Source organism: Lagopus leucura, unplaced genomic scaffold (assembly GCF_019238085.1).
Source record: "Lagopus leucura isolate 7727_CA_CO unplaced genomic scaffold, USGS_WTPT01 Super-Scaffold_100022, whole genome shotgun sequence".
NCBI lineage: Eukaryota > Metazoa > Chordata > Aves > Galliformes > Phasianidae > Lagopus > Lagopus leucura.
In genome coordinates, this window is record NW_024962275.1 from 9,715,147 (window position 1) to 9,738,834 (window position 23,688).

Genomic DNA, 23,688 nt, shown 5'->3' on the forward strand with positions numbered 1-23,688 from the left:
GAGCTGAGAGGGCTTCCGGAGGCTGCAAAGAGCCGAGCCGGCGCCGGAGGCTGCGCGCAACGAGATTATCCAGGAGAGCGTGGGCTGGGCCAGAGCATCCCCCAGCGCTGCCAGCTGCCACGGGGGGAGCAGCGGGGATGGGGTTGGGTTGAATTCGGATGAAGGCTGTCCGCTGACCACAGAGGCTGCAGTGCTCTCCGAGGCGCTAGCGATGGGATCTTCGCTTTTGAGACCCCCCCGGGAGGGGACGGGCAATGGGGATCCCCGCAGGTGTCGGTAAGCGGAGCCCACTCGTGAGCGGGGCCGTGCGTGAGGCGCGGGGGCAGAGCGCAGGGCAGCTGCTGCCGGGTCCCGCAGCGACACCGCCCGTGCGAGCAGCGACACGGCGGGGCAGAGAGACGGCAGGCAGGACGCTGCGTCGTGGATTTTTAAGCCTACATCTCAATAAATGCAGGAGTCTTTCCTTGGGGAGACAGCTCCGCGTTGCCATCAGGAGCTGCGGGTTCTTCCCACCCAACGCTGGGTGCCGTGGTGCCGCAGCGCTCCTCCCGGTCCTCGCGCTGGGGGGAAACTGAGGCACGGAGCCGGGCGGCCCTGGGGAGGTCCGACCTCGCAGTTATCCCAAAGCCCACCCCGAGCTCTGCACCCGGTCCCACCTCTCTCGGCTCTCCCCAGCCCCACTTACCCGGCGCTGCGAATCTCGGCGCACTACGCGCGGCGCTCCCGGCGTGGCCGGCTGGGAAACGCAGTCCTGTCCCGCGGAACCCGGAGGAGGGGGCAGTTCGTTTTGCAAAGTGCTGTGGGAAACGTAGTTCGAGTCCCGGAGGGGTCAGCAGCGATTCGGAGCCACGCTGCTCCCCAGCTCCACGTGCATGGCCCCATTCCCGCATCCCGACAGCTCCCCCGTGGGATGGGACCCTGCACTCAGCCGCTTGTGGGAAGGCGCTGGGGCTCTGCACTTTGGAGGTGTCTGTGCTGATCACAGCATCATCCTACGGCAGAGACACGGCTGGAGCTGGGGATCCGCAGCAGCCCTGTGCTGCCCGGCAACGTTTGGCCACTGACACAGGAGAGACCATGTGGCTGCAGGCAGCGTGGGACAGGAGCTGTGCCCATGCCTGGGGATCTGTCCCCAAGCACCTGACATGTGGATGTGGTGCACAGGAACACAGCCCGAAGTCCTACAGCCTGAGGCAAAATGCCCACTTTGGACCCACGGGTGACACACAGGGGACACACGGGTGTCCTGTGAGGTCAGAGAGTAGCAGTGAGGCTGTGGTGGTGCCACTTCCATGCGACTTGTCCTCATGCAGGTGCTGGCCCAGATCCATCTAGGGAACTTCCATCCTTGCTTCCAAATGGGAAGGCTGCCCCTGCCGGCAGCCCACAGCTCCACAGGGGCAGAGGCGGGGAGCTGGGGAAGGCCTGGCAGCTGATGATAGTGGAGACGCTGGCTTTGTGGCTCTGGAAATGTGGCAGGATCCACGGCAATGGGGCTTGGCCTGGGGGCTGGGTTTTCAGTTGGCATCTGCTGAGAAGCCTCACCTTGGTGCAGGACTGGGAGTTGGGTCTCACATGGAGTGTCCCTGTGTGACATCCCTGCCCGCTCTCAGGTACAGGGTGCTGGAAATCAGCATCTCCTTTTGCAGCACTGCTGGTCCAGAGCCAGTGACCCAAGCTTCATGCCAGCTGTGCCCCTCATCCACCCTCCCTGTGTGCTTCACTCCCTAAAGATGCCCTGAGGGCAGGCACAGGGTTAAGCCTCTCAAATCCATTGTGGAAAAGGCTCTGTTCAGTGGGTTCCAGCTCGTATGAAGCCAAGGTCCCACAGCAGAACTGCCTGTACCCTTCCCACTGCCCATCTCCACAGCGGGCAGCTCTGGTCCAGCCCCTTTGGTTTGTGCCACTCTCACCGGCACAGTGTTGTGGAGCTCAGTGGGGATCCAGCACTAAGGAGGGACGCAGCCAGGAGGAGCTCGAGACCTCCGGGCTGCGGGAAACGGTGCGCAGGGGACTGGGGGCAGGAGGAGCGTGGCAGGGAGGGTTGCGGGGTGCGGAGGGTGCGGTGCGCGGTGCCGCCGCCCGCTGCCCGTGCCAGTGCCCAGCGCGGCTGCCGGGGGCGGGCCGGGGCGGGCCGAGCTGTGCCGCCGCAGGAGGAAGCGCAGCCCGGGGCAGAGCCGCCGTGCAGCCGGCCGGAGCCGCGCGGCTCGGTGAGTACCGGCAGCCCCCTGCCCCGAGCCCCGCCTTCCCCGCCCCGGCCCCCTGCCCCGTTCCCTTTCTTCCCACCCGTCCTGTCTCCTCTCTTCCTCCGTCTGTCCTCTCTCCCTCCTAACTCCCCCCTTTCTCCCAGGCTCGCCCTCCCGAAGCTCCCGCCTCACCTGCTCCTTCCTGGCCCCAGCACTCCGCCTGCCCCCATGGCTGCTCAGGTGTCACCTTCACTGTCGCCCCACTCTGAGGGCCACACGAACGGGTCACTTGTTGGGCTCCTGTGGGGCTGCCAGGGACATGGGAGCGCTCTGCTCCCCACTGTCCCCACAGGTACCTACCCGCCCCATGCCCTGGCTTCATGAGGTCCCTGTCTTGCAGGAGGTGGGGACGGAGTGCTGCCATCAGGCACAGACGGGGACATGGATCGCGGTGTTACCCTGAAGAACCCCTACGCCAGCGTGAACATCCCACGGTCCCAGTTCCAGCAGAGCTTCATCACTCGCTACCTGGAGGATGAACCTGCATCACCCACCGTCATTGCCAACCCTACCGTCGTGCCTGTGCACAGCACAGAGGAGCAGGCGGGCAGCTGGGACAAGCAGCCCGTTTCCACAGAGAAGTCCTGGTCCCGGCCTCTCAATCCCTATGCCAGCATGAAGATGCCCAACGGGGAATCACCCAACTCCTTCTACACTGTCACCCTGGACAAGCCACCCAAGGGCCAAGGGCATGAAGATGGCAGGAGGAGCGGCTGCCGCAGGTGCTTCCCCTGCTGCAGAAAGTGCTGCTGTGTCATCTCCTAAGGGGACAGGTGGGATGTGCAGGGATGTGGCCACCTGATCTGGGCACCCCGGTTCGCTGCCCCATCGCCTGCTCTGGCTGCTGGGAGGTGATTTTGTCTGGTTGTCACCCGTGAGCTGTGCAGCCAGATGCACCAGTGATGGACACCTGCAGCATCCTGAGAGCTCAGAATGGAGCGTGGGGGAGAAGGATGGATCTGCTGACCCAACGGAAGCCAAGGAACCCTGGGGACAATGTGTGCCAATGTGGATGCCACTGAGAAAGTGCTCACAATGGGGATGGTGCTGAGCTGAGCTTCCCACTGTGCCCTGTCTGGGGAACCAGTGCGGAGTGGTCAGGAATGCATCCCTGCCTGGGCTGGGGATGCCCTGCCCTCTCCCAGCAGTGTCCCCATGCAATGTCCCGGAGTGCTGCAGTGATGAGCTCAGGGGGTACCACCACTCCTTGCCACACCGCTCGCCTGACAGAGGGAAAGAGGCAGGAGAGACAGACAGACAAAGCAGAGCCGAGTGCTGGCAGCACTCTGGAGCAGTGTTGGCACAGTGCAGGTATTGGGGTGCCAGGACCCTTTGCTGTGCCATACGAAGCTGCCAGTGCACCATCCCCAGCCCTCTGCCACTGCTGAGCACTGCGAGCAGTGGGAGCGGGGCCCACTGCCCTCCTTACAGCACACCAGGGCAGCTCAGCATTCAGGTCTGGACTGGGGAACAAACCAGCCCTTGTCCTGGGGCAGCTGCGTAAGCACTTGTGGCGGCTGCGGGGATGGGGCAGGGGCCTGGAAAGAGTGCGGGTGTGAGCGGATGACTTCAGTGCGCCACAAATAAATGACAGCCACCTCCTGCCCTGCCAAGGTACGCCTCTTCCCTCTGCCCTTGCTTTTCCGGGATCCTCAAGTTACTTCTTGCTTCTCCAGCTGGGCTCTGTAGTGCAGTGTGGGGGGCACGCAGATCTCGCCCTTCCCCAAAGCTTAACTCCTTCACCGCTGGCTGAGCTCCTCACCTCACTGCTGCCAGCCCCCCTCCTGCCTCCCCCTACCTGGGTGCTTCCAGCACAACCCACTGTGGCCAGCCTGGGGATGCTGCCCAAGTGCTTGACCTAGCCCTGTGTGTCGTCCCAGCCCTTAGAAAGAGAGAACTCAGCTTTGGGGGTGGTTGGGGAAGATCTGGGGTCCTGGCTGGGGCAGCTGGGGCATGGGGGCCTTCATGGCACTGCCTGGGCTGGCTGTGACTCCTGGGAGGCCACCAGCACTGGAAGCCTACTGCTGTGGGTGACCATCCTATAGGGATGCCCACCAGCCCTGGCAGCCCACCACCCCTCGTTTCCCACTACTCCTCTGTTCCCATCACCCCAAGACCTCCGGGGCCAGAGGGGCAGAGGCTTGGGATGGGGCCCTGCCAGCTTGGCTCTTCCACCTGGCCCACATCCCACGCTGATGGGTGCCAGAGGGTGTTGCCTCTCACAGGACGATGCTGGCAGGGATGTGGCTCCATGCACGTCCTGCACAAGGAGCTCTTGTCTGGACACTGGCAGTGCTGACATGGAGACAAGCAGTGCTGACAGAGAAACAAACTGACCCACCCACCCGTGTTTGCTTTGTGGGCTCCCTGTCCTGGCTGTCAGCCCTTCCCCAACCCAGAGCCCACCCGCAGCGTGGAGGTGGTGGCATGGTGGTGACACACGTGTGGGGATGTGCCGTGGGGCAGAGCCCATCTCCCTGCAGCAGCACTGTGTGTCAGCTCTGCCCTTCGCTCTGTGTAACCTTGGGCAGATGACAAACACGGCTGCAGGGCGCCGCCCGCCAGCCCCTGGGCAATGATTAAGCTGAAGGCAGAGGTGGGCAGAGGAGGGCTTGGGGATGGGCACTGGGATGGCCACGTGGGGCTATGGGTGATGCTGGCAGGGGGGGCGATGGGTGCTGCCTGTGTTCATGGGATCATTAATTCTGTAAGAATCATAGAACCATGGAATGGCTTGGGTTGGAAGGGACCACAAGGATCATCAGGTACAGTTTGGCAGGAAGGGTTTCTAACTGCTAGATCAAGCCCAGCTCAGGCTGCTCGGGGCCCCTTCCACATCCAAGAATGGACACCCACAACCCCTCGGTTGTGGGTCCAACCCAGTCCAAAATCTCCATGTCTTTTCTGTGCTGGGCCCCAGAACTGGATGCAGTCGTTCAGATGCCCCCTCATGAGAGCAGAGCAGAGGGGGGACAATCCCTTCACCTGACAGCCATGACTTTTCTAACATGATGGAGAGCGGCTCAGCAACCACATCAGCCCTGGGATGCATGTCATCCAGCCCCATAGACTTGTATGCATTCATTCTCATGAGTCAGCCTTGGACTTGCTCTGCCCTTACAGTGCGGGGGAATTTGCTCCTCCAGATCCCACCTAGAGGTTCTGGGATGTGATGTTCAGGGATGAGAGAAATACAAGAATCCTGGCTGCCAGTGAAGACTGAGGCAAAGAACCCATTGGATGCCTCAGCCTTCTCCACGTCTGTTGTAGCCAGTTCTCCTTTCCCATCTAGCAGAGGAGCTCTTTGGTCTGTCCCTTGTGACCTCTGTACCTGAAGAATCCCTTCTTGTTGCAAGTCCGTCTGCACCTTGGCATTCCTGATCCCATCTGTGCATGTCTGGACAGCATCCCTGTATTCTGCCCCGGTGACACATCCTTGCTTCCACTGCCTGTACGTGCCCTTATCCCTCAGCCTGACCAGCACATCCTGACCAGGCCATGCCATGCCTCCTCTGCCTGCTTTCTTATTCTGAGGGATGGAGGGCTATCGTGCTCTCAGACAGGCATCCTTGAAAAGTATCCAGCTTTGCTCCACTCCTTTGTCTCCCCAGGAGATCTCATCCAACAACTCCTTACACAGCCTGAAGTTGGCCCTCCTGAATTTCAGGGTCCTGAAGCCACTTTTTGCCAGGCCCACATTCCTCAAGACTATGAATTCAACCAGGGCATGCTCACTGCAGCCCAGGCTGCCTCCCATCTTCATATCTTTAACGTTCTCCTCCATGTTGGTGAGCCCCAGGTTCAGCAATGCTTCGCCTCTGATCTATCTGTCCAAGTTATCATCAATGGATTCCAGGAGTCTCCTGGATTGCTTACAGCTTGCTGTGTTGTTTTCCCATCAGAGATCCATGTGGTTGAAATCCCCCACCAGGATGAGAGCCTGTGAGTATGACGCTTGCAGCTGAAGCAAGAAGGTTTAGGCAATCAGTTCCCTGTGATCAGGCAGCCTGCAGCAGGCCCTGACCACCAGCTGTCTTCTACTCATCTGATCTCAAATCTCAACCCACAGGCTCTCCACCTGTTCCCAACTGTTTCTCAGAGGCAGCTCCTCATGGTCTATCCATTTTTTAACACAGAGGGCAACTCCCCCACCTCTCCTACCTCGCCTATCCCTTTACAAAAGCTTATAGCTCTCAACGGTGGCATTCCAGTGATGTGAACCATCCCACCATGTTTTCACGACAGCAATAAGGTCACAGTTTTCCAACTGTACCACGGTTCCCAACTCCTCCTATTTCTTTCTTGCGCTGTGTGTGTTGGTATAGGGGCAATTCTCTATAGAGGTGGGGTGTTGGCAGGGTGCTGGGTGTGGGGAGGGCGCTGCTTTCCCATGTGGGTGCGGTGTGGGTGGTGATGCGCAGCCCCAGCTCATCTGTAGCAGACCTTTGTACTCTGCAGATGGGGCCTCTCCCTATTCTGCAGTGCCAAAGGTCCCCACGGCTCCTGGGACGGTTTGCAGCTGAGTGCTGGGAACAGATAAACACTTTTCCCACCCACTGGCTGCTGCTAATTGCCCCGCGCCCAGGTTTGGGTGTCTCCGCAGGGCACGCAGAGCTGAGCTGGTTTCAGGCAGCATGTACCTCATTGTACATGCATGTACCTCAGTGTACCCATGCCACCCAGGGGTCTCCCTGCCCCATCCCAGCCCTGACCACAGGTCCCATGTGTCCCAGTCTGCAGGAATCACAGCAGGGCTGAGGCTGGAGGCAGCTCAGTGTCCACCTGGTCCTATCCCTGCTCCAACACAGGGTGACCAGGACCGCGTGGCTTCAGAGACCCCACAGCCCCTCTGTGCAGGCACTTATTGATGGGATCCCCCTAAGCCTGCTCTCCTTGCTAGCTTTGGGACATGCAGGACATCCCCAGGCTGCCGGGTGCCCAGCCATCCCCGAGCAGATGGTTATTGAATGGAGCACCCAGTGCCCATCGGTATGCCCAGCGCTGCCCTGGCTGCCAGCATGGGGACGCTACCCCCAACGCGGTTCCGGCAGTGGGATCCCACCCGGTCTGTGCTGCCGAGGACACGTCAGGATACAGCTGCTTCGACCCCAAAGCTGCGGTGCTGTTCTGCTCCCGAGCACGGGGGTCTCGGTCTCCAGCTCACTCCCCCCTCACCCCCTCCGGCTCTTCCAGTTCTGGCTTCGTGGGAACAGATTGGGAACCCGCTCCTGCCTGCATTGCTGCCTGCTGCCCTCTCCTGCTCGCAGGCAGAAGTGCTGAGGGCTCCTGGCTGTGCTCTTCCGGGATCCTGGATTTGTCTTTCCAAGTCCTCTGCTCTCCCTGCACGGCTGTGACGCTGCTACTCGCCCCAGGCTGCCACTACCCCCGGGCCAGGCACCAGCACGGACCTGACAGGGGCTCCCGAGGGTCCAGGCTCTGCCCCACAAGTCTGGCAATGAGCATTGTTTCCAGAAGAGCACTGTGCAGGGACTCTGTCTCCCTGTATTTCCCTGCACGTGGAACCCACATGCCAGGCAGAAGCTGTGGTGTCTCTGTAGCAGCCCAAGCTCCCCAAGCCCAGCCCTTGTTGTCCTCACCTTTTGGTGGCATCTGTCCCATGCATGTCCCAGAGCATCCACAGGGTGATGGGACTTCTGCTGGCCGACATCTGCCCAGAGATGCCTGGATGAAGATGGAGAAGACTTTGCTGCTGCCCAGGTACAGCCTGTGTCCTCCAGTGTTTCAGCCTGGTCTCACAGGGACAGTTTCTCCTGCCAAGGAGGCAGAACAGGTGGCTAACGAATGCTCCCAGGAGCAGAGAGAGGGCTTCGATTTCAGAGGGCTTTGTTATCTGGGTGCTCGTAATCCAATCTCCCAGGCTTGACTTCCAGCAGCAGATCTGATACTCATCTGCCCCTGAAAGGCGAGCCCCTTCACATTACACAGCCGGGCAGTCGCCAGACCCAATGCTGCTCCCAGGACTGACACAGCCCCCCAGGGTGGTGCAGCCCCTCTGCTGCCTCCCCTGAGGACTTGGGGAGGAGAGCATTCAGGTAGGGATGGGGGACAGGAATGGGGGAAGAAGGGGTACCCACGTGGACCAAAATGCCTTTTGGAGAGGAAGTGGGGTCCTGGTGGTCTCTGGGAGAGGGTTGCAAATATGTTGAGATGATGCTGAACCCACCCCAGTTCCCCCCCACCAACCTGCATGTTCCCTGCTGCTGGCATCCACAGCACAGTGCTCCAGGGCTGACGTGGAGCAGGGCTGTGGCATGGCCTGGCCCTCTGTGCACAGCTCCCAGCTCCTCCCCACCCCATGGTGCCCACTGACCCATAGCCCCATGAAGGCAACTGGGATCTGGCCACCCCCAAATCTTTTGGGAGGAAAGGGGCATTCAGCGCAGCTCACGGTGGGGACACAGGGTGACACATGGATAGCACAGCCCCATGGATGAGGGCACCCCAGAGCCCACCATAGGGCAGGGTCCCCAGTAGCCCCAGGAACCCACAGCCACTCCAGCTGCATGGAGCTGCTTCCTGCACTTCGGCTACAAGTCCTTTCCCCAGCTTTAGCACTGACACATTTTCTTCCCTCCTCCCTCCCACCCTCCTCCCCCCCCCAGCATGTCCCAGGCTGGTAGCAGCCCCTGTGCAGAGGACGGGGGGCCACGTGCCGAGGCACACACGCGCACCCCAAGCCGGGGCAGCCAGAAGCTTGAGTGCATCATCTGCTACTCCTCATATGACCTGTGTGGCCGGCTGCCTCGCCGGCTCTACTGCGGCCATACCTTCTGCCAGACCTGCCTCAAGCGCCTGGACGCCGTCGCCAACGAGCAGCGCTGGATCCCCTGCCCACAGTGCCGCCAAAATACGCCCACACCGCGCGGCGGTGTCACCATGCTCGACCTCGACCTGGCCACTTTTCTCCTCGTCAAGGCTGACAAGGAGCATCCCTGGGTGGCCGCACGCTCCCTGCAGGATGTGGCCACCAAGGACTTGTGCAAGGAGCCGCCGGTCACGCAGCAGCCGCTGGGGCTGTGCCAGGACGCAGTGCCCCGGGCACCGTTCCCGAACCGTGGCTGCTGCCAGCCGTGCATCTGCTGTGGGGTGACGGCAGCTTTTGAGATCTGAATGTGGGGACATGAGGACAGCAGGGTTTGGTGGACTGAAGCATTCTGTGCCTCCAAGCTGAGCTCTTGGGGTGCTGCCTGGGTCACTTTTTGGGAATCTCCACACCACACCCCAGAGTCATTGTGGATAGCAGTGGTGGGGTTGTTCTGGTAGTCTAGGAAGGGCTCCAGCTTGTCCATGGGCTTTTTCCCATTCTGCTGGGATTTGGGCTGCAGCAGGGGGCATGAGAATGCTCCCATCCTTCGCCCTGCCGACTTACCCCTCCGGCAGCTCCAAACCTGCTCCAGCCATCACAGATGCTCCCAGGACCTAACAGCACAGCTTCTCCATGAATGCAGCTCTGCAGTGGGGACACCTTCACCAGGACAGGTGGCATGGGAGCCTGGCACAGCACACTGACTCAGGGATGCTTCAGGGAGTGTGCCACAGCCTGGAGGTCCCACATCCATTAAACATCTCCTAAGCTGCACATGTTGCATTTGTTGTTCATCCTCATGCTAACTCGGGGCAAGTCTTGCACCCAGAGCAGGAAGCAGGGACCTGCTTTGCCCAATTGCTTTTCTTTGCTTGCTTTGTTTGTCATTTGTGTGAGAAATATGGGGCACTGGGGCAGCTGGACAGTGAAAATTGAGGATGACATTGTCACTGGGGCTCTTTGGATTGATCTTGCCTCCAACTGCTGTGCTCTAGCACAATGTGGGCTTAGCAGATGCCAAATGTGGAGGTCTGGGGTGCACCAGGGTGATGTTAATGCAGCTCCTGGGGAGGGCTGGGTGGACTCTGAGTCCATTTCCATGTGGCTGATGAGTTCTTGCAGCATCCCATTGCTGGGCACCACGGTGCCACCTCAGTTCTGCCCTGCACCAGGTGCCAGGACTGCAGCTGCAAGATCCCAGTGCCCTCCCTCACTTGGTGCGGCACCCACGGTGTGCGCAGCACATTCACAGTTCTGCCACTTGGTGTCACCTATCATAGAAGAGTCGGAGCCCCGAGCTGTGTATAGCAGAGTCCAGGCACCTGCATCTCCATCGCTTCATTTTGGGAATGGTTTTGGCCTGTTGTCTGGGCACCCCATTTCAATCCCCTTGTGCAGTGCCTTCAGGACCACTGCCAACCAGCACAGCCCTAGTGCTACTGCTGTAGAACAGGGATGCTCAGAGCCACACCTGGTGCTGGCCATGGGGCTGGGCTTAGGAGCCCAAAATCTCCAAAGGAGGCATTGCTGTGGTGTGCAGCCCTAGCTGAAGATGGAGACTTGCAGATGCTGTGCTCCCTGTCCAGAGAAGGGATGAGTGAAAGGGACCCAAAGGGCCATACTGCTGTTGGTGTTGGGAACAGGGTGCCCAGCAGAGGACTTACAGGGATAGTGAGAGGATGGTGGTGACACTGCTGGGGTGCCAGGCCCACTGGTGGAGATGCATCTTGCCACTTGTCACTGAGGTGTGCTGCAGAGTGGCAGTGAATGAGAGCTCTGAGATGCTTCACATCTACAATGGGCTCCCTGAGCTTTTGCTGGAAATGACCTTGTAATCTTTTTCTTGATCATTTTTGCACCTTGGTGCATTGGGCAATGAATCTCTGAGTGCACTGGGTCCCTGAAAACTCAAATCCGCATCCATCCCAGGGTGCTGCACATTAGTGGGTGCTGCAGGGCACTGTGGAGCGTGGCTGTGCCCTACCAGGGCTGGGCTGGGCTGGGTAGGAAGATTCCTCTGAATTATTTCCAGATGGGGATTAATGCAGCATACTGAGTTTGCTGCAGGGTAGATAAACAAATCAAAGCTCCTCTAGAGGCTATTAATAAACCGGTCTGCCTGCCGCTCCTGCCCCGGATCTGAGAACATCCCAGATCTGGCTGGGGGTGCAGGTTCTGCAGGGGTGGCAGGAAGTCTCCTGGGTCCCAAATGGCAAAGGAGCCATGAGGACACCTCCAATCCATTGCTGAGATGGGTGGTATGAGGTCCCCTGGTTCCCAAGGGCTTCTCAGGGAACTGAGGCATGGGGAGCTAGAACCTCCCTCCTTCAGCACCCGCTGTGGGGCTTTGAAACCAGAGTACATGTAAACAGGGTGGGGGCAGACTTTGAGCCCGCTGGTGCTGGCACTGCCATGCCAAGGCCAGGATGAACATGTTCCAAGTGGCAGCAGCCTGGCACAGCCACCTTCCTTGTGTCGAGTGGAGGTCACATTCCAGCTCCCCTCACCCTGCCCCGGCTGCTGGTCCCCAGCCAAGGGAAACAGATCCCAGCCAAGGGCTGCCCACAGGGGACACCTGGCAGGACCTCTGCTGATGACATGATTGATGCTTTGTCCCATCCTTGCTGGGTACTTCGCCCTGGGTCCTCTGTGCATCCTGTGAGCAGGACACAGGCCAGAAGATCATTTTTTCCCCCTCCCCAGCCTGCAGTGCACACAAGCAGTTAAATATGGACAGCACAGATCTGGCTGCTTACCTGGCTGGAGCAGTGCCTGGCAAGGGGAGGGGTGAGGGCACGGCCGCACCTTGCCAGGGCTAGCATCACTGCAAAAATATTTGCTAAGAAAAGTGCGGCTCCACCCCGAGCACAACACAGCATGCAGTGGGGAATGCGTGCAGCTACCGGGAGCCAGGCACATCCAGCTGCTCACTGCACCCAAGGGTGCCAGTCAGGGACACGGGGCTAGGCAAGGCCATCAGGCATCCTGCCATGGGGGCAACGCCAATGCCAGGGACTGGGGAGCCCCCACCGCGTGGGTGGGCAGCCACGGGTGGATGGAGGGGTCCCAGCGTCCTGCTGGCCCTACTGCTCCTCCTGTGCCCACTGCCTGCTCCAGCGTGTCCCCACACCTGCCACTGCCAGGCAGGGGACGTGGACTGCCACCAGCGTGACCTGCACGAGGTGCCGCGGCTCCTGCCCACCAATGCCAGCACCCTCTGGCTCGACTACAACCTCATCGCCGTGCTCAGGGCCTATGCTTTCCCCTCCCTGCCGGTGCTGCTGCGGCTCAGCCTGACCCATAACCGCTTGGAGAAGATCCACAGGCAGGCGCTGCTGGGACTCGGGACGCTGCAGGAGCTGGACCTCAGTGACAACTACCTGTCTGTGCTGAGCCCCGAGACCTTCCTGCCCCTCACCAGCCTGTCTATCCTCAATTTAGGCTACAACAGGCTGGAGCAGCTGGAGGCAGGTGTGCTACCTGCCCTGCCTCAGCTCCAAGTGATCTTCCTGAATGGGAACCCCTGGATGTGCTCCTGCAGCATCCTGCCCCTCTGGCGCTGGCTGGAACACAACAGGGAGAAAGTGCCAGGTGAGTGCCCAAGGGAATGTGTCCCCACACCCCCACCTGCTCCACCTTCTCTGGGCTCCCCCATCAGCTGCCAGGCTTTGGGTGAAGGGGCTGGGGTTCCTGCAAGGTTCCCAAAAGCCAGCCCCATTTGGGTGGATTTGTCCTCAGATCTGGTTCCTCGTGGCCGCTCCTTGGTCACCAGCAGGGACTGCCCAGAGTGGTGGGGTCGGCACCCTGTACTGTCCCACTGTCTCCCTGCCACAGGGAGGGCAAGGATGGGCAATGTGCACCTGTGGGGTGGGCGTCACACTTGACTTGATCAAGGCCCGATGCCTTCAGCCTCTTCCCTATGGGGAAGACCCTATGAGTGTGGGTCTGATCCACTGGTGAGGTCTTTCCTTCCACTCCTTCCCATCCATTTCCACTGGTGGGGCTTTCTGTGCCATTTCCAGACTGCCTGCTCACTGCTGCCCCCAGGGAGCCATTCCCCACTCTGCCTGACCCATCCTGCCCCGGTCTGTGCCCACCTCCCCATCCATCCCACTCCCCAGGGTATAGGACATGGATGAGTGTGGGACCTTCCCCGCTTCCTTTCTTTGAGCCCTACTCTGTGCCACTTTGACCAGCCTGGCCCTGCAGTCCATCCTCCTGCCCTGGTCCCCTGTGTCCCACACAGCCCTGCTGTCCCACCTGCCTTGTCCCCTCATGTGCCCACCACCACCACTTCTCTCTTCCAGAGAGGAGTTCTCTCCGGTGCATGTTCCCAAAGTCACTGAACACATACCCGATCATGGCCTTTGGGAATGATTCCTTCCAGCAGTGTCAGAAGATCCCGCTGTCAGCCCAGAACTACGCTGCCTTTCTGCTCATCGGTCCCTTCTCCTTCCTGGCCAGCATCTTCTGCTGTACCTTGATAGGCTCCATCGTGGTTATTTACCAGCATCTACGCAAGGAACCCCAAAGCTGGAGGAGAACCCTCAGCACTGCGTGTCACTGAGTCAAGGCCACCAAGGGCAGAGGGGACCTTTTGCTGATCCTTTTCCTTTGGCTCACCCCCTCGTGCCTCATTCCATGCATTTGAGTGTGTCCCATTTACCTCCTTGTGTCTTTCAGTGCTCTCATCACCCTCCACCCTGCATTCAGTGACTCTCAGCAATCCTTCACACATCCCTCCTGTCCCATGGTTTGGTTTTTGGTGCATCCACATGCCATCTGTTTGGCTTTATGTGTGCCCCAGGTATCTGTGGGTCTACCAGTGCATTTGAGGACCTTTTGGGGCAACCCAGAGCCTCCATCCATGTGGCAGATGGAAGTAGAATCATGGAATCATGGAACCATTTGAGTTAGAAGGGTTCTTTAAGAGCATTTGGTCCAAATCCCCTGCAATGAACAGGGACAGCTATAGCTCCATCAGGTGCTCCAAGCCCCATCCAGCCTGACCCTGAATGTCTGTAGAAATGGGGCATCCACCACCTTTGGTGGTGCTTCTTTTTGTAAAAAAAAAACTTTTTCTTATATGCAAAAGTACAACTGGGGTGAAGGGGGTAACTCTCGCAGAGGAGAAACAGTCCCTGAGCACTGCAAGGCAATGGGAGCCACAGTGAGATGCCTGTGAACATCAACCTTTCTCCACTAGCTCCAATGGCATAGAAATGATTTCCTGCCTGTGCGAGAGCTGTAGGACAAGCCAGGGATGTGGCCAATGCATCCTTTGGCAAGATTTTGGCAGAAGTTAAATAAATCATACAGAGAATAAACTAAATGTAACCTCAGCTGTGGCCTGCTCTCATTTTTATTGGCAAGACACAGACCAGCCCTGTGTGCGTATGTGGCTCTCTGGGCAGGTCTGGGCTTCCCATGAGGAGCTAGGACCTTGTCTGACATCCCCCACAGCCACCTGGCTGCCTGCTCCTCCTGGGCGCACAGCCATCCTCCCTGGGGACTCAAACCATTGTGGCCACTGGCTGGGAACATGGGGACAAACGTCAAGCCATGAAGAAGAAAGGGAGGCAAAGCTGGAAGTGAATGATGTCATGGATGATGTCACAAGCTTATTGGGGGTTGTACGGCATAGCAAAGAAAAACACTAGGAGGCAAAGGGTGCGTGGGGTTGCTGCTGGGCCCTTCTCTCCACTTGTCTCCATGTTGGGAATGAGAATAAGGTCCTGCAGTGGCTGGTGAGATGGCTGCTGTCACCAGCCCAAGGGGGGAAAGAAAAATATGTCCCAGCAGCCTCAACCCAGATTGCATCAGGATGGAGGTGGGCAAAGCCAGCTTGCATGGTGCTGGTGTTTGGCTTCAGCCTGGGTCTGTCCACACAATCTCCATCCATCCTGCCATCCTAGAATAGGAATGCCTCACTCCTCCCCACCCTCCCTGCAGCTCCTGGCCCTCTCCCTGCTCCATCCCTCCCTGTCCCCCCACCTTTTTGCCATGAGCCCTGCAGAAGTGCTGGGTGAGGCTCTGATTTAGCACAGGGCTTCCTGCCAGCTCTGCTGAGAGGGAGAAACAGATGGAGGCACACGGCGCAGCAATAAACCACTCCACAATCCAGTCTAGACTTTACTGAGCTCTTGCAAAAACTTGGTATCAATGTTACGCTGACGTATAAAGTCGAATGGGCCTGATTTCTCAGCTGGAGTGAGATGAACTTGATGGAGCCACTGGAGTCAGTGGGACAATGCTCACAGACCCCAGCTGCCACCCGAAAATCTTGCCGGCCCTGTCTGTCACACCTGCTTGGCTGGGGCAAGGAGGAGGTGGTGCTCTCCACAGGGGCTTGGTACCACATTGCAGATGGGTTTTCTGCCCTTGCTGCTCATACACATCTGCAGGTACTCATCCCCAACCTGGGTGGTGTTTCCTGGGTGTTGGAGTGCTCATGGCTGCTTGAAACACCTGCTTGTAGAAGCTCGGTGCATGGGGAGGAGTAGCTCTGAACGGTCTTGCTTAGTTGCCTTCTGCTGAGCTGGCACTCGGTTTGCCTTGTTTGTCTCCTGATCATGTCAGCTACAGTGTGAAAGTTACGTGCTGGCCATGGCCAGGCCTTGGGGATGCCTTGTGTGCAGATATGGGAAGCCAGGATCTTGGCTGGGAGCTCCAGAGCACCACATTCGGTCATGGGCACTGAGCAGGGGCTGATGGAGGGGAACGGGCGCTCATCCCCTGGCCACGAGAAGCGTGCACATCTCCCAGCCCTGCTGTGCTGGTGGCAGATCTCTGCATGGCAGCAGTCCCTGGCCGCTCCATGAGAACATCTCTGGGATCTGTGGGAACCCAGAGCCTGCAAAGCCAAACACGTGGCTGCAGCCTGACACCGGCTCTTCCCTACCACTGCAGGACAGCAGGCACCACGTGCCTTCCAAGTCCTTTCCCCTCACACGCAGCCAGTCAGTGGCAATACTGATCAACAACAGCACTGGTTGGGAGCAGTTTTCTCTGTACAGTGAAGTCCAAACCCTGTCCTGGTTCTGCCATGCATTTTGGGGCGTGAGTGTGGCAGCAGGCCTAGGGAGGGAGGGAGATATACAATGAAGTCACCGTGTATGGATGAAGGATGCTTTACTCCCATCTCACCCTGAAGAACCCATCAGTGTCCCTTGAGAGGCAGTCCTGGCTGTGCCTTCCTACTGTGCCGGGCAAGGACTGATGGCCCTTGGGGAGAAGGTCAAACCACAGTGCTGACGGAGGGGTCGGAGAGGTTGAGCTGGCCGGTGATGTCAGTGGGATGGTATTGCTGCAACACACAAATACACAGACAGAGAGAGAGGAGCGTTAGGCAGTCCTGGCACTCTCCCCCGCATCTCCTCACACCTCCTGTGTCCCTACAGGATATCTCTGGGGGTGATGCAAAGGCCCCATACCTGCTCGTGGCTGAGGTCCCCTGTGCTCCAGCCTCGTGCAGAGGTCCTTGCAGACGCTCTCCATGCACTCTATGGCCGGATGGGGAGGACACTGGGGCATGGCGTGGTGCCTGGCACCTGTGGAGCCAGCCCTTGCCTGCTTAGGGAATGCCACAAGAAGAAGCTGTGACCTGCCAGCCCAGCCCACGGCTGAGCATGTGGCTGCAGGGCATGGCCGGTGGCAGCTCCAGCTGTGCTCTGAGGCCATGGCAGTGCATCTCCTTGCCTGAGTGCCTCTGCTCTTCCTACCCTTGTGCGCAGGTGAGGAGCTGTGCTGTGCGGCTGATTGGCGACAAGCTGTAGCGTCACTTGCTAATGTGAAAGTGCAGCCTGTGCAGATGTGGCCTGGATTCTGGGTTCTGCACTCCTTGCAGTGGGGTGCTCAGCCAACACCCCTGGGAAAAACCTCCCCAGCTGCATCCCCACCAGCAGGGAGAGCAGAAACACCTCTGTAACAGCCAAAAAAATAAAAAAGAAAAAAGAAAAAAAGCCTTTCTCCCCAGCTAGGGGCTAGCAAATGGGCAGCTGATTCCTCCCTGCCTCCCTGCCTCCTTCCTCTCATTCTCCTAGCTCCAAGCCCTGAGTGGTTGGGTGGCACCAGTGCCAAACAGTGACACTGACCCCTCTGTCATGCTGCTCTGAGGACCTAACGTGGTGCCAGGAAAAGATCTTGGTGTGCTGCTGTGTGAGCCCTCTCCATGGACATTTACCACACTACCTAGGAGGGCTGGTGGGCTACATGTGTGGTGGGCTTCCATGGGCTCCTTGGTCATTAGAAGGATTTCACAGGATTTAATGCATCCTGTGTTTGTCAGCAGCAACTGTGACCCCTGTGCCTCTGATGGTGGCTCTGGCACTGTGGCTACCCTGTGTGGGGAGGTCTGGTGGCCCCTTGAGCACAGCGTGGGCTGCTTGGGGTTCGCCTGCTTGGTTTGGGGCTTCACAAGGACCCCAGTGGGAAGCTGCTGGGGTGGGGACCGGAGCTAGCATGATCCCATACATGTGGCGCATGTGGTGAGGAACATCTCTTGGGATGGCTCATCCATGTGGGGCACCAACAGCTATCAAAATGGAGCCTCTAAGAAATCCCAAGTGGCAACACCGTGGCCATCCCCTGGAGGTGCTGCTCTGCCAATCTGCTCTGTCACCCTGAGGAGCTTTCTGTGGCATTCTACTGGCCCACCAAAACCACACCTTTTCTAAAGGGGTGCAACCAAAACCTCAGCTGTGGTAGCAAAGCTGAAGGGATGGGGCTGGAGCCCCTCCAGGAGGAAAAGGCTTGGAGAGGGGAGAGGCAGGGCGGGCACCCATAGGAGATGATGCCAGCCTCTGCCGGAGGAAGAGCTCCAGATAAAAAAACTATAGGGGCAGAAGAAAAGATCCTTTGTTAAATACCCTGACGCAACCAGGAAAAAAGCAGTGTGGGTGCGAATGCGTGTGCCTCTGTGCACGTGGACATGGGGCAGGAAGGGGGGGCCCGGTGGGGCGGGATGGGACAGAGTGCTCTGCCCTCTCTGCACAGCTCTGGGGGACCCTGACGTCACCAAACGACCTGGGGAGCCTGGCAGGAGAACTGCGATACAGAGTGGGGCTTTGGGTTGAAAGCATATCTCCTCCAATCACAGAGTTATCACAGGGTAACATTCGCGTTTACTTTTTTTTTTTTTTTTTTTTTTTTTTTTTTTTTTGTTTTGTTTAAATATGCAGTTTTTAATATTAAAAAAAAAAAAAGAAAAAGAAAAAGGAAAAGGCAAAAAAAAAAAAAAGCAAGAAAATTGTCATATCAAAACTATGTTAAAGTTGAACTAATTCTAGAAGCACATATCAGTAATTTAGGGTAAATGATCTTACAGGGATGGTGCAATTATCCCCAAACCAAACATTATAAAGCCAAGAAATTAATTAATATTAACTGCAGAAGAGACTCAAACATGTTAAGGTATGGAAGTGAAGTGAAGGCACCAAAAACTTTAAATGACATCAGGAAGAAAATATAGACAAGAAATCAATATGTCTTTAAAAATGACTTCAACCTAATCTGGGTTCACATGGCAGACCCTGGCTGGTGGGAGATTTTCTGGAAGAATTTGGGGTTTCTCTCTTTTTTTTTTTTTTTTTTTTGATTAAAAATTAGGATTCCAGCTAAACACAATCTTGCTGTAGAAAATGTCAACTTTCCTTTAAAAAAAAAAAAAATAGTTGTATTTGGCCTACAGATGGTTGTTCGGGGCCAAAAACTAGGTTCTTTTTCAGCCAAAAAGCACTTGGTTTTGGGATGGCTGATCTCTCACTGAAAAGGTGACCTTTTCCATGTACCCCCTCCATTCTCGACCAGTTCTGGCATCGTCCCCACGCTCGAGGGGCCCTCGCTTGGCGGTGGCGTGGGACGTGTGCTGTGCTGTGCCTGCGGGGCCCGCGGGCTGGCAGTGGGGCTGTGGGGGCTGATGACGTCTGCAGTGTGGGCTAAGGGATCTGTGCGTCTCGGAACATGTCTGTACGAAATGTGCCGGCTCGGAAGGTGTCTGTGTGGTTTATGCGTCTCACATGGCTTCTGTGGGGTTGCGGTAGCGTGGGTGGCTGCGATGAATGGCAGTACATCAGCTCTGCGAGTGCTATTCGAGTTGCAGGAGCTGCCTATGGGGAACACATGCATCTCCTCCTGGGGCGGTGGGGATGATGTGCCGCGGAGAGGCTGTGCAGCTCGGGTGATGGTGGGCGCTAGGACGTTCAGAGTGGGGTGGCAGCTTCCCGGGGCTGTCTTGGCTCCATGGTGCCAGCCTGTCTCTCTGGCACTCCTGAGGGACCATTCTGCAGGGCTGCAGAGCAGAATCCATTTTTAAAACTCCCGGCAATGAAAAGGGAAGAAACAAGGCCACCAGGTTTGCTAGCAAGGAGAGCCCATGGGGCTGGGGTCAGCCCGGCCTTCCAGCCCCATGGGCTCTCCAGCTTTGCCCAGCTGAGACCTGGTGTGGACCCGTGGCTCTGCCAAGCATCATCGTAGAGCACCTCACTGTTTTCTCATCTTTACAAGGACCCCAGGCAATGTGACCCCGCATGCTACGACCTCATGGGGCCTTCCACAGCAGGAGGGCTTTGGGGTCTCTGAGCCAGGACTGCTGAGTGGAAGCGGGGGGCACCAGATGGCAGGCTGTGACAAAAGCTGATGACAGCACCCTCCCGCTGGTCGCTCTCCCAGTGGAGTGCACCAGCAGGCCTGCCCGACATCGCCACAAAGCTTGCTCTGCTGCTTCCTGCCTTGGGGCTGCTAGCCTCAGCCTTGAAACTTCTTATTCAGATCTTGGTCCTGTTGACCTCTTGGTAGCCCAACTAGCTAACTGACCCCCTTGGGAAGATGTCTTGGGGCCCTTGCCATGGCACATCATGGTATGCAGATGGCTTTAATAGGCTTGCAGACAGCAGGGCCTCTTTGCCTATAGCTGCAGCTGTCACCAGAGTGGCAGCCATCATCTGAAGCTTCTGGTGTAAAGACCCCAGGCCCTGGGCAGCTCAGAGTGCTCCTACCACAGGGTATTGGGGTGACAATGGGGTTGTGAATGCTGAACCATGAGCAGGATCAGGCCCAGGATCACTGGAAAGGAAGTGGGGCGATGGAGGAGGTACTGAGGTGCACCACTGATCCTGGTGGAGCAGGCAGGCACCAGCCCCTTTCACTTGGGGAAGGGCTCAACCACAGCCAGGACAAGGGATCACCTCTCCTGGCACTGGCCACATGCCTGCAGTGGACACGGGTCTCCCCAGCTCCTCACTTTGCTGTGATGTTTGCTGGCCTGGCCTGTCCCGGGCCAGGACCCCTTGGCTTTCTAAACCTGGGAGACAACATGGGGTTTGCTCCAGGCACCCTGAGGGCTTCCCTGCAGGTTTTTTTCCACAACTGTTCCTTCTTCTCCTGGCTCTTCTCACTCCCCACCTTCTCCTCACTGCATCTCCCACCCCATCTCTGCCTCCTGCCCCTGGTCAAAGGTCCAGCCACCCAGAGCCTCCTCCAACCATCCTCTGCCTGAGGATATGCATGGGTCTGGTTCTGGGACACTGAGATGTTGGGGCACCACCAAGACAAGGATCCACACCAGGAGTGTGGTAAGTGAAGGAGGTGACAGGGATGCTCATCTTCCCCGTTGGGTATGGGTACAAGCAAGGAGAGCAAGGAGAGCATGAGTTCCCCAAGGAGTGCTTTGTGCGAGACGGTGGCAGCCGAGCCTGGCAGGGGGCTCAGCTGTCCCTGAGGCCATTTCCCAGGGTGCTGGGGACGAAGCCTGCCTGGTGCCAAGCGCAGCCGCTTCCATGCAGCGCCGTGGCTGGAGACCCCTGCGACATCGCATGCCGCTCCCCCCCGCCAGCCTGCTGCCATCCCCCCATCCCCACCGTGCACCGCAGGGACCCCGCTGGCAGCAGCCGAGCGGCCCGGAGAGCGGATCTGGGGCAGCGCCCGCGTCCACACAAGACAACAGAGTAGCCACAGTGCAGAGTGTTGTACGACAGACGGCAACATGCAGAGGGACACCGGCTCAGTCCGACAGACCAACAGCCCAACCTGACGCTGGCGTGCCTGAAGCTCCAGCACGAGCAGACACGTTTGCACAGTGGGGAACGGCTGGCTTTAGAGGCAGCTATTTGGAAACGTTCTCTGGTTACGTGCGAGCAGCGGCACTGCGAGGTGGAAAGCCCAAGTTTGAAGCAGGCTGGGTCAGTAATGACCTCCTGTGCCTCCTCTTTGCTAGAGCAGCTCGGATGCTGCTGCTGATAACCAGAGAGCTGTCACTGCGCCAAGTGCTACGTCCCGAATGCTAATAGTCACAAACAAAAATCACATGTAGAGAATGTGACACGCATGGCTCTCGGTGAGGTGACACGGTGCCCAAATTAAATCGGGGTGATTGTTTTAGGCATACAATGACAAACAGGTACAGGAACACTCAGGAACGGAAAAATAAATAAATAAATAAAATGTCATCGGTTTCAAGAGGTCAGCACCGGTACGGTGAGCAAAGCACAGAGAGGAACATCAGAAATCATCCAGGCAAAAAGAAAACGGAAACGAAACGAAAACTCGGTTGCATCTCCCAACTCATCACAGGACTCCAAAGCACCTCCTGCCTGCCCTCCAGGATCCCAGCATCCTCAAGGAACACGGGATGACTGACTGACTGACTGACTGACTGGTGACGAACATGAGCTATGCATGTACACTGGCAGCTTCGGGATGGGTGTGTGGCAGTCGATGGGATGGCAGAAGAGAGAAAGAGAGAGAAAGAGAGAGGGCAGAATTGTTCTTCTTCCTCTTACCGTATCCTTGGAGGACCTACGTCTCTTGAAGCTGGAGGCCAGGGTGGAGGTGATGGACCTAAAAGTGGCTTTCTTTTTAGGGTCAGGTTCTGCTCTACCACTTTTTCTATCCTAAAATGAATATGTATAAGCGATTAGATCTCTAGTGTGCTGTTGGAAACGCTAAATCTACTTGAATACTGCCCCGTGTCATGTCCTTCATTTGGGTGAGCACACTACCAGAGATGTCACTCCCAGTCCTCCAAGGGCCTCTGTGACCCGCAGGCACAGCGTGGCGCCTCGCTGCTACAGCTACGGGGCCGGCCTCGCATCCACAGCGCTGGAAACCCCTCTGGGAGCAGCCCTGCGTCTCCTGGGCGTCTGCTGGCAGCCTGCGGCGCTGACCTCGCTTCCTTGGGAAAGAACCTGGGGATGTGCTGCCTGGCCCTTCCCCTGGCCTCCACCGCCAGCCTGCCTACAGCGGGAGGTGGGATGCTGCTCCTGCACTACCAGCGCCTGCTCTGAATCCTAGCGCCACAAGAGAGAGAGAGGACTGCATCGAAAGAGAAGTCATTGTATGGGCATTCTGCAAAAAAAGGTATTCCAAAATTTAAATGACGCGTTTGTGCAAAGCCGAACGTGGTTGTTGGTGGTGTTTGTGGTGGTGGTGGTTTTGTTCATTTGTTTGGTTGTTTTCCAAAGTAAAACCGGCTAAAAAAAAGAGTAGAAATAAATAAAAGGAAACTGGAAAAAAAAAAAGGAAAAAAAAAAAAAAACCAAACCAAAAAAAGAAAAGGAAAAGAAAGGGAGGAAGCAAAGCATATTAGCGCTATGATGTCGTCAGGATCGGGATGAACTCAAAGAGAAACAGAACTGAAAAATGTAGCCATTGGAGTTAGCGAGTCGGACCTGGTTGGCGCAGGCTGGGAGCACCAGCCGCCACGGTGCGGGGGCAGCGAGCCGTGGGGACCGGCCGCGCTCGGCGGCGGGCGCTGACAACGATTCCTCCCCAATTGCTTTCGTGCCAATGAGTGTGACCTTGCCGACGGGGGACGGAGTGACCAGGTCTGGCTCTGCTACCGCACGGGGGTAACCAAAATGTATCCCGCTGGTGCGTAGAGCATGCTCGGGGATACATTTGCTCCTCCTTCTCAGTTCTCTCTTTTGCGGACATGCACAAACGGAAAGGAAAGCAAGATGAATGGAATGAAATGTCTTTTTCTTCCATGGCATCTCAGGAAATAGCCATGGCAAAACTGTGATCCCAAAAACCATTATTTTTGTTTGTTTGTTTTAACAAATAAATCTTTCCACTTGCCTACCTTCTAGCAATGTACCAGATACTAGTGCTCTGACGTTTCCTCCTGTGGAAAAGTCTTACAATGTCAAACGGCTCTTTACCATGAGGCTGTTTATCCCCACAGGGCAGCATGCTTTGCTCACAGTCCCACAGACTCTGCCCAAGGACCCAGTGCAGTATTTTCTAGAAGGTTGGCAAGTGAAAAATGGCAGTGCAACTAGTGTGCTCTGTCCCAGCAGCCTTAACCCCGTTGCTGCTGCTGCTTTTTGGAAGCAAAGGAAAAAAAAAAAAAAGAAGAAGAATAAATAATAATAAAAAAAGAAACGGCTCTTCCGAAACTCGTATCTGTGAACTGAACCCGGCGAGCTCTCAGGATGTAGCAGCCCAGCCTCGTGCTCCCCTCGCTGCCTTTGGGAAGATGACGTTCCTGAGCATCCCCCGCTGCTCCGTGGGGCACCCATCGTTGGGGGCTGTGTGCCTTTCACCACCCAAAGGATGCCTGGCGCTCTGAATGCAGACTTGCTTCCCCAAAGCGGGACACAGCCTGGAGGGTCCACGGAG

General features: G+C 57.4%; 4 protein-coding genes across 10 annotated transcripts in view; 3 read left to right on the plus strand and 1 right to left on the minus strand.

Moving 5' to 3' along the window:
• The first annotated feature begins 207 nt into the window (after positions 1-207).
• On the plus strand, positions 208-4,048 carry CYSRT1 (cysteine rich tail 1). Of its 3 annotated transcripts, none has more exons than XM_042879287.1 (2): positions 208-276; positions 2,587-4,048. In XM_042879287.1, the coding sequence occupies exons 1-2, from the start codon at positions 255-257 to the stop codon at positions 3,009-3,011; spliced, it is 447 nt and encodes a 148-aa protein (XP_042735221.1). In that variant the 5' UTR covers positions 208-254; the 3' UTR covers positions 3,012-4,048. The 3 variants fall into 3 exon arrangements, with proteins under 3 accessions (XP_042735221.1, XP_042735223.1, XP_042735222.1); XM_042879289.1 differs by lacking the exon at positions 208-276 and adding an exon at positions 1,970-2,002; XM_042879288.1 differs by lacking the exon at positions 208-276 and adding an exon at positions 2,166-2,210 and having other exon boundaries at positions 2,587-4,047.
• A 4,779-nt stretch (positions 4,049-8,827) lies between these two features.
• On the plus strand, positions 8,828-9,846 carry RNF224 (ring finger protein 224). Its single transcript, XM_042879286.1, has one exon. The coding sequence runs from the start codon at positions 8,871-8,873 to the stop codon at positions 9,375-9,377; it is 507 nt and encodes a 168-aa protein (XP_042735220.1). The 5' UTR covers positions 8,828-8,870; the 3' UTR covers positions 9,378-9,846.
• A 2,121-nt stretch (positions 9,847-11,967) lies between these two features.
• On the plus strand, positions 11,968-14,030 carry LRRC26 (leucine rich repeat containing 26). Its single transcript, XM_042879174.1, has 2 exons — positions 11,968-12,663; positions 13,380-14,030. Exons 1-2 carry the CDS (start codon positions 12,063-12,065, stop codon positions 13,637-13,639), a joined length of 861 nt encoding a protein of 286 aa, XP_042735108.1. The 5' UTR covers positions 11,968-12,062; the 3' UTR covers positions 13,640-14,030.
• A 2,279-nt stretch (positions 14,031-16,309) lies between these two features.
• Positions 16,310-23,688, minus strand: part of GRIN1 (glutamate ionotropic receptor NMDA type subunit 1) — a 30,611-nt gene continuing 23,232 nt past the window's right edge. For 2 of the 5 annotated variants that reach the window (XM_042879077.1, XM_042879076.1), the window contains 2 exons: positions 21,849-21,959; positions 16,310-16,378 (listed from right to left, as the gene is read on the minus strand). In XM_042879077.1, coding sequence (XP_042735011.1) covers positions 16,310-16,378; positions 21,849-21,959 — 180 coding nt within the window. Of the gene's footprint in view, positions 16,379-19,156; positions 19,361-21,848; positions 21,960-23,688 lie in introns of those variants that run through there. The other 3 variants (XM_042879079.1, XM_042879078.1, XM_042879075.1) reach the window with 2 other exon arrangements.

Bases quoted from the DNA above. Each gene is read 5' to 3' on its own strand.
- LRRC26 (XM_042879174.1), top strand. From the start codon at position 12,063: ATGGGGGCAACGCCAATGCCAGGGACTGGGGAGCCCCCACCGCGTGGG. The intron at 12,664-13,379 runs GTGAGTGCCCAA...TCTCTCTTCCAG, and splicing joins CAACAGGGAGAAAGTGCCAG to AGAGGAGTTCTCTCCGGTGC.
- RNF224 (XM_042879286.1), top strand. From the start codon at position 8,871: ATGTCCCAGGCTGGTAGCAGCCCCTGTGCAGAGGACGGGGGGCCACGT.
- CYSRT1 (XM_042879287.1), top strand. From the start codon at position 255: ATGGGGATCCCCGCAGGTGTCG. The intron at 277-2,586 runs GTAAGCGGAGCC...CCTGTCTTGCAG, and splicing joins GGGGATCCCCGCAGGTGTCG to GAGGTGGGGACGGAGTGCTG.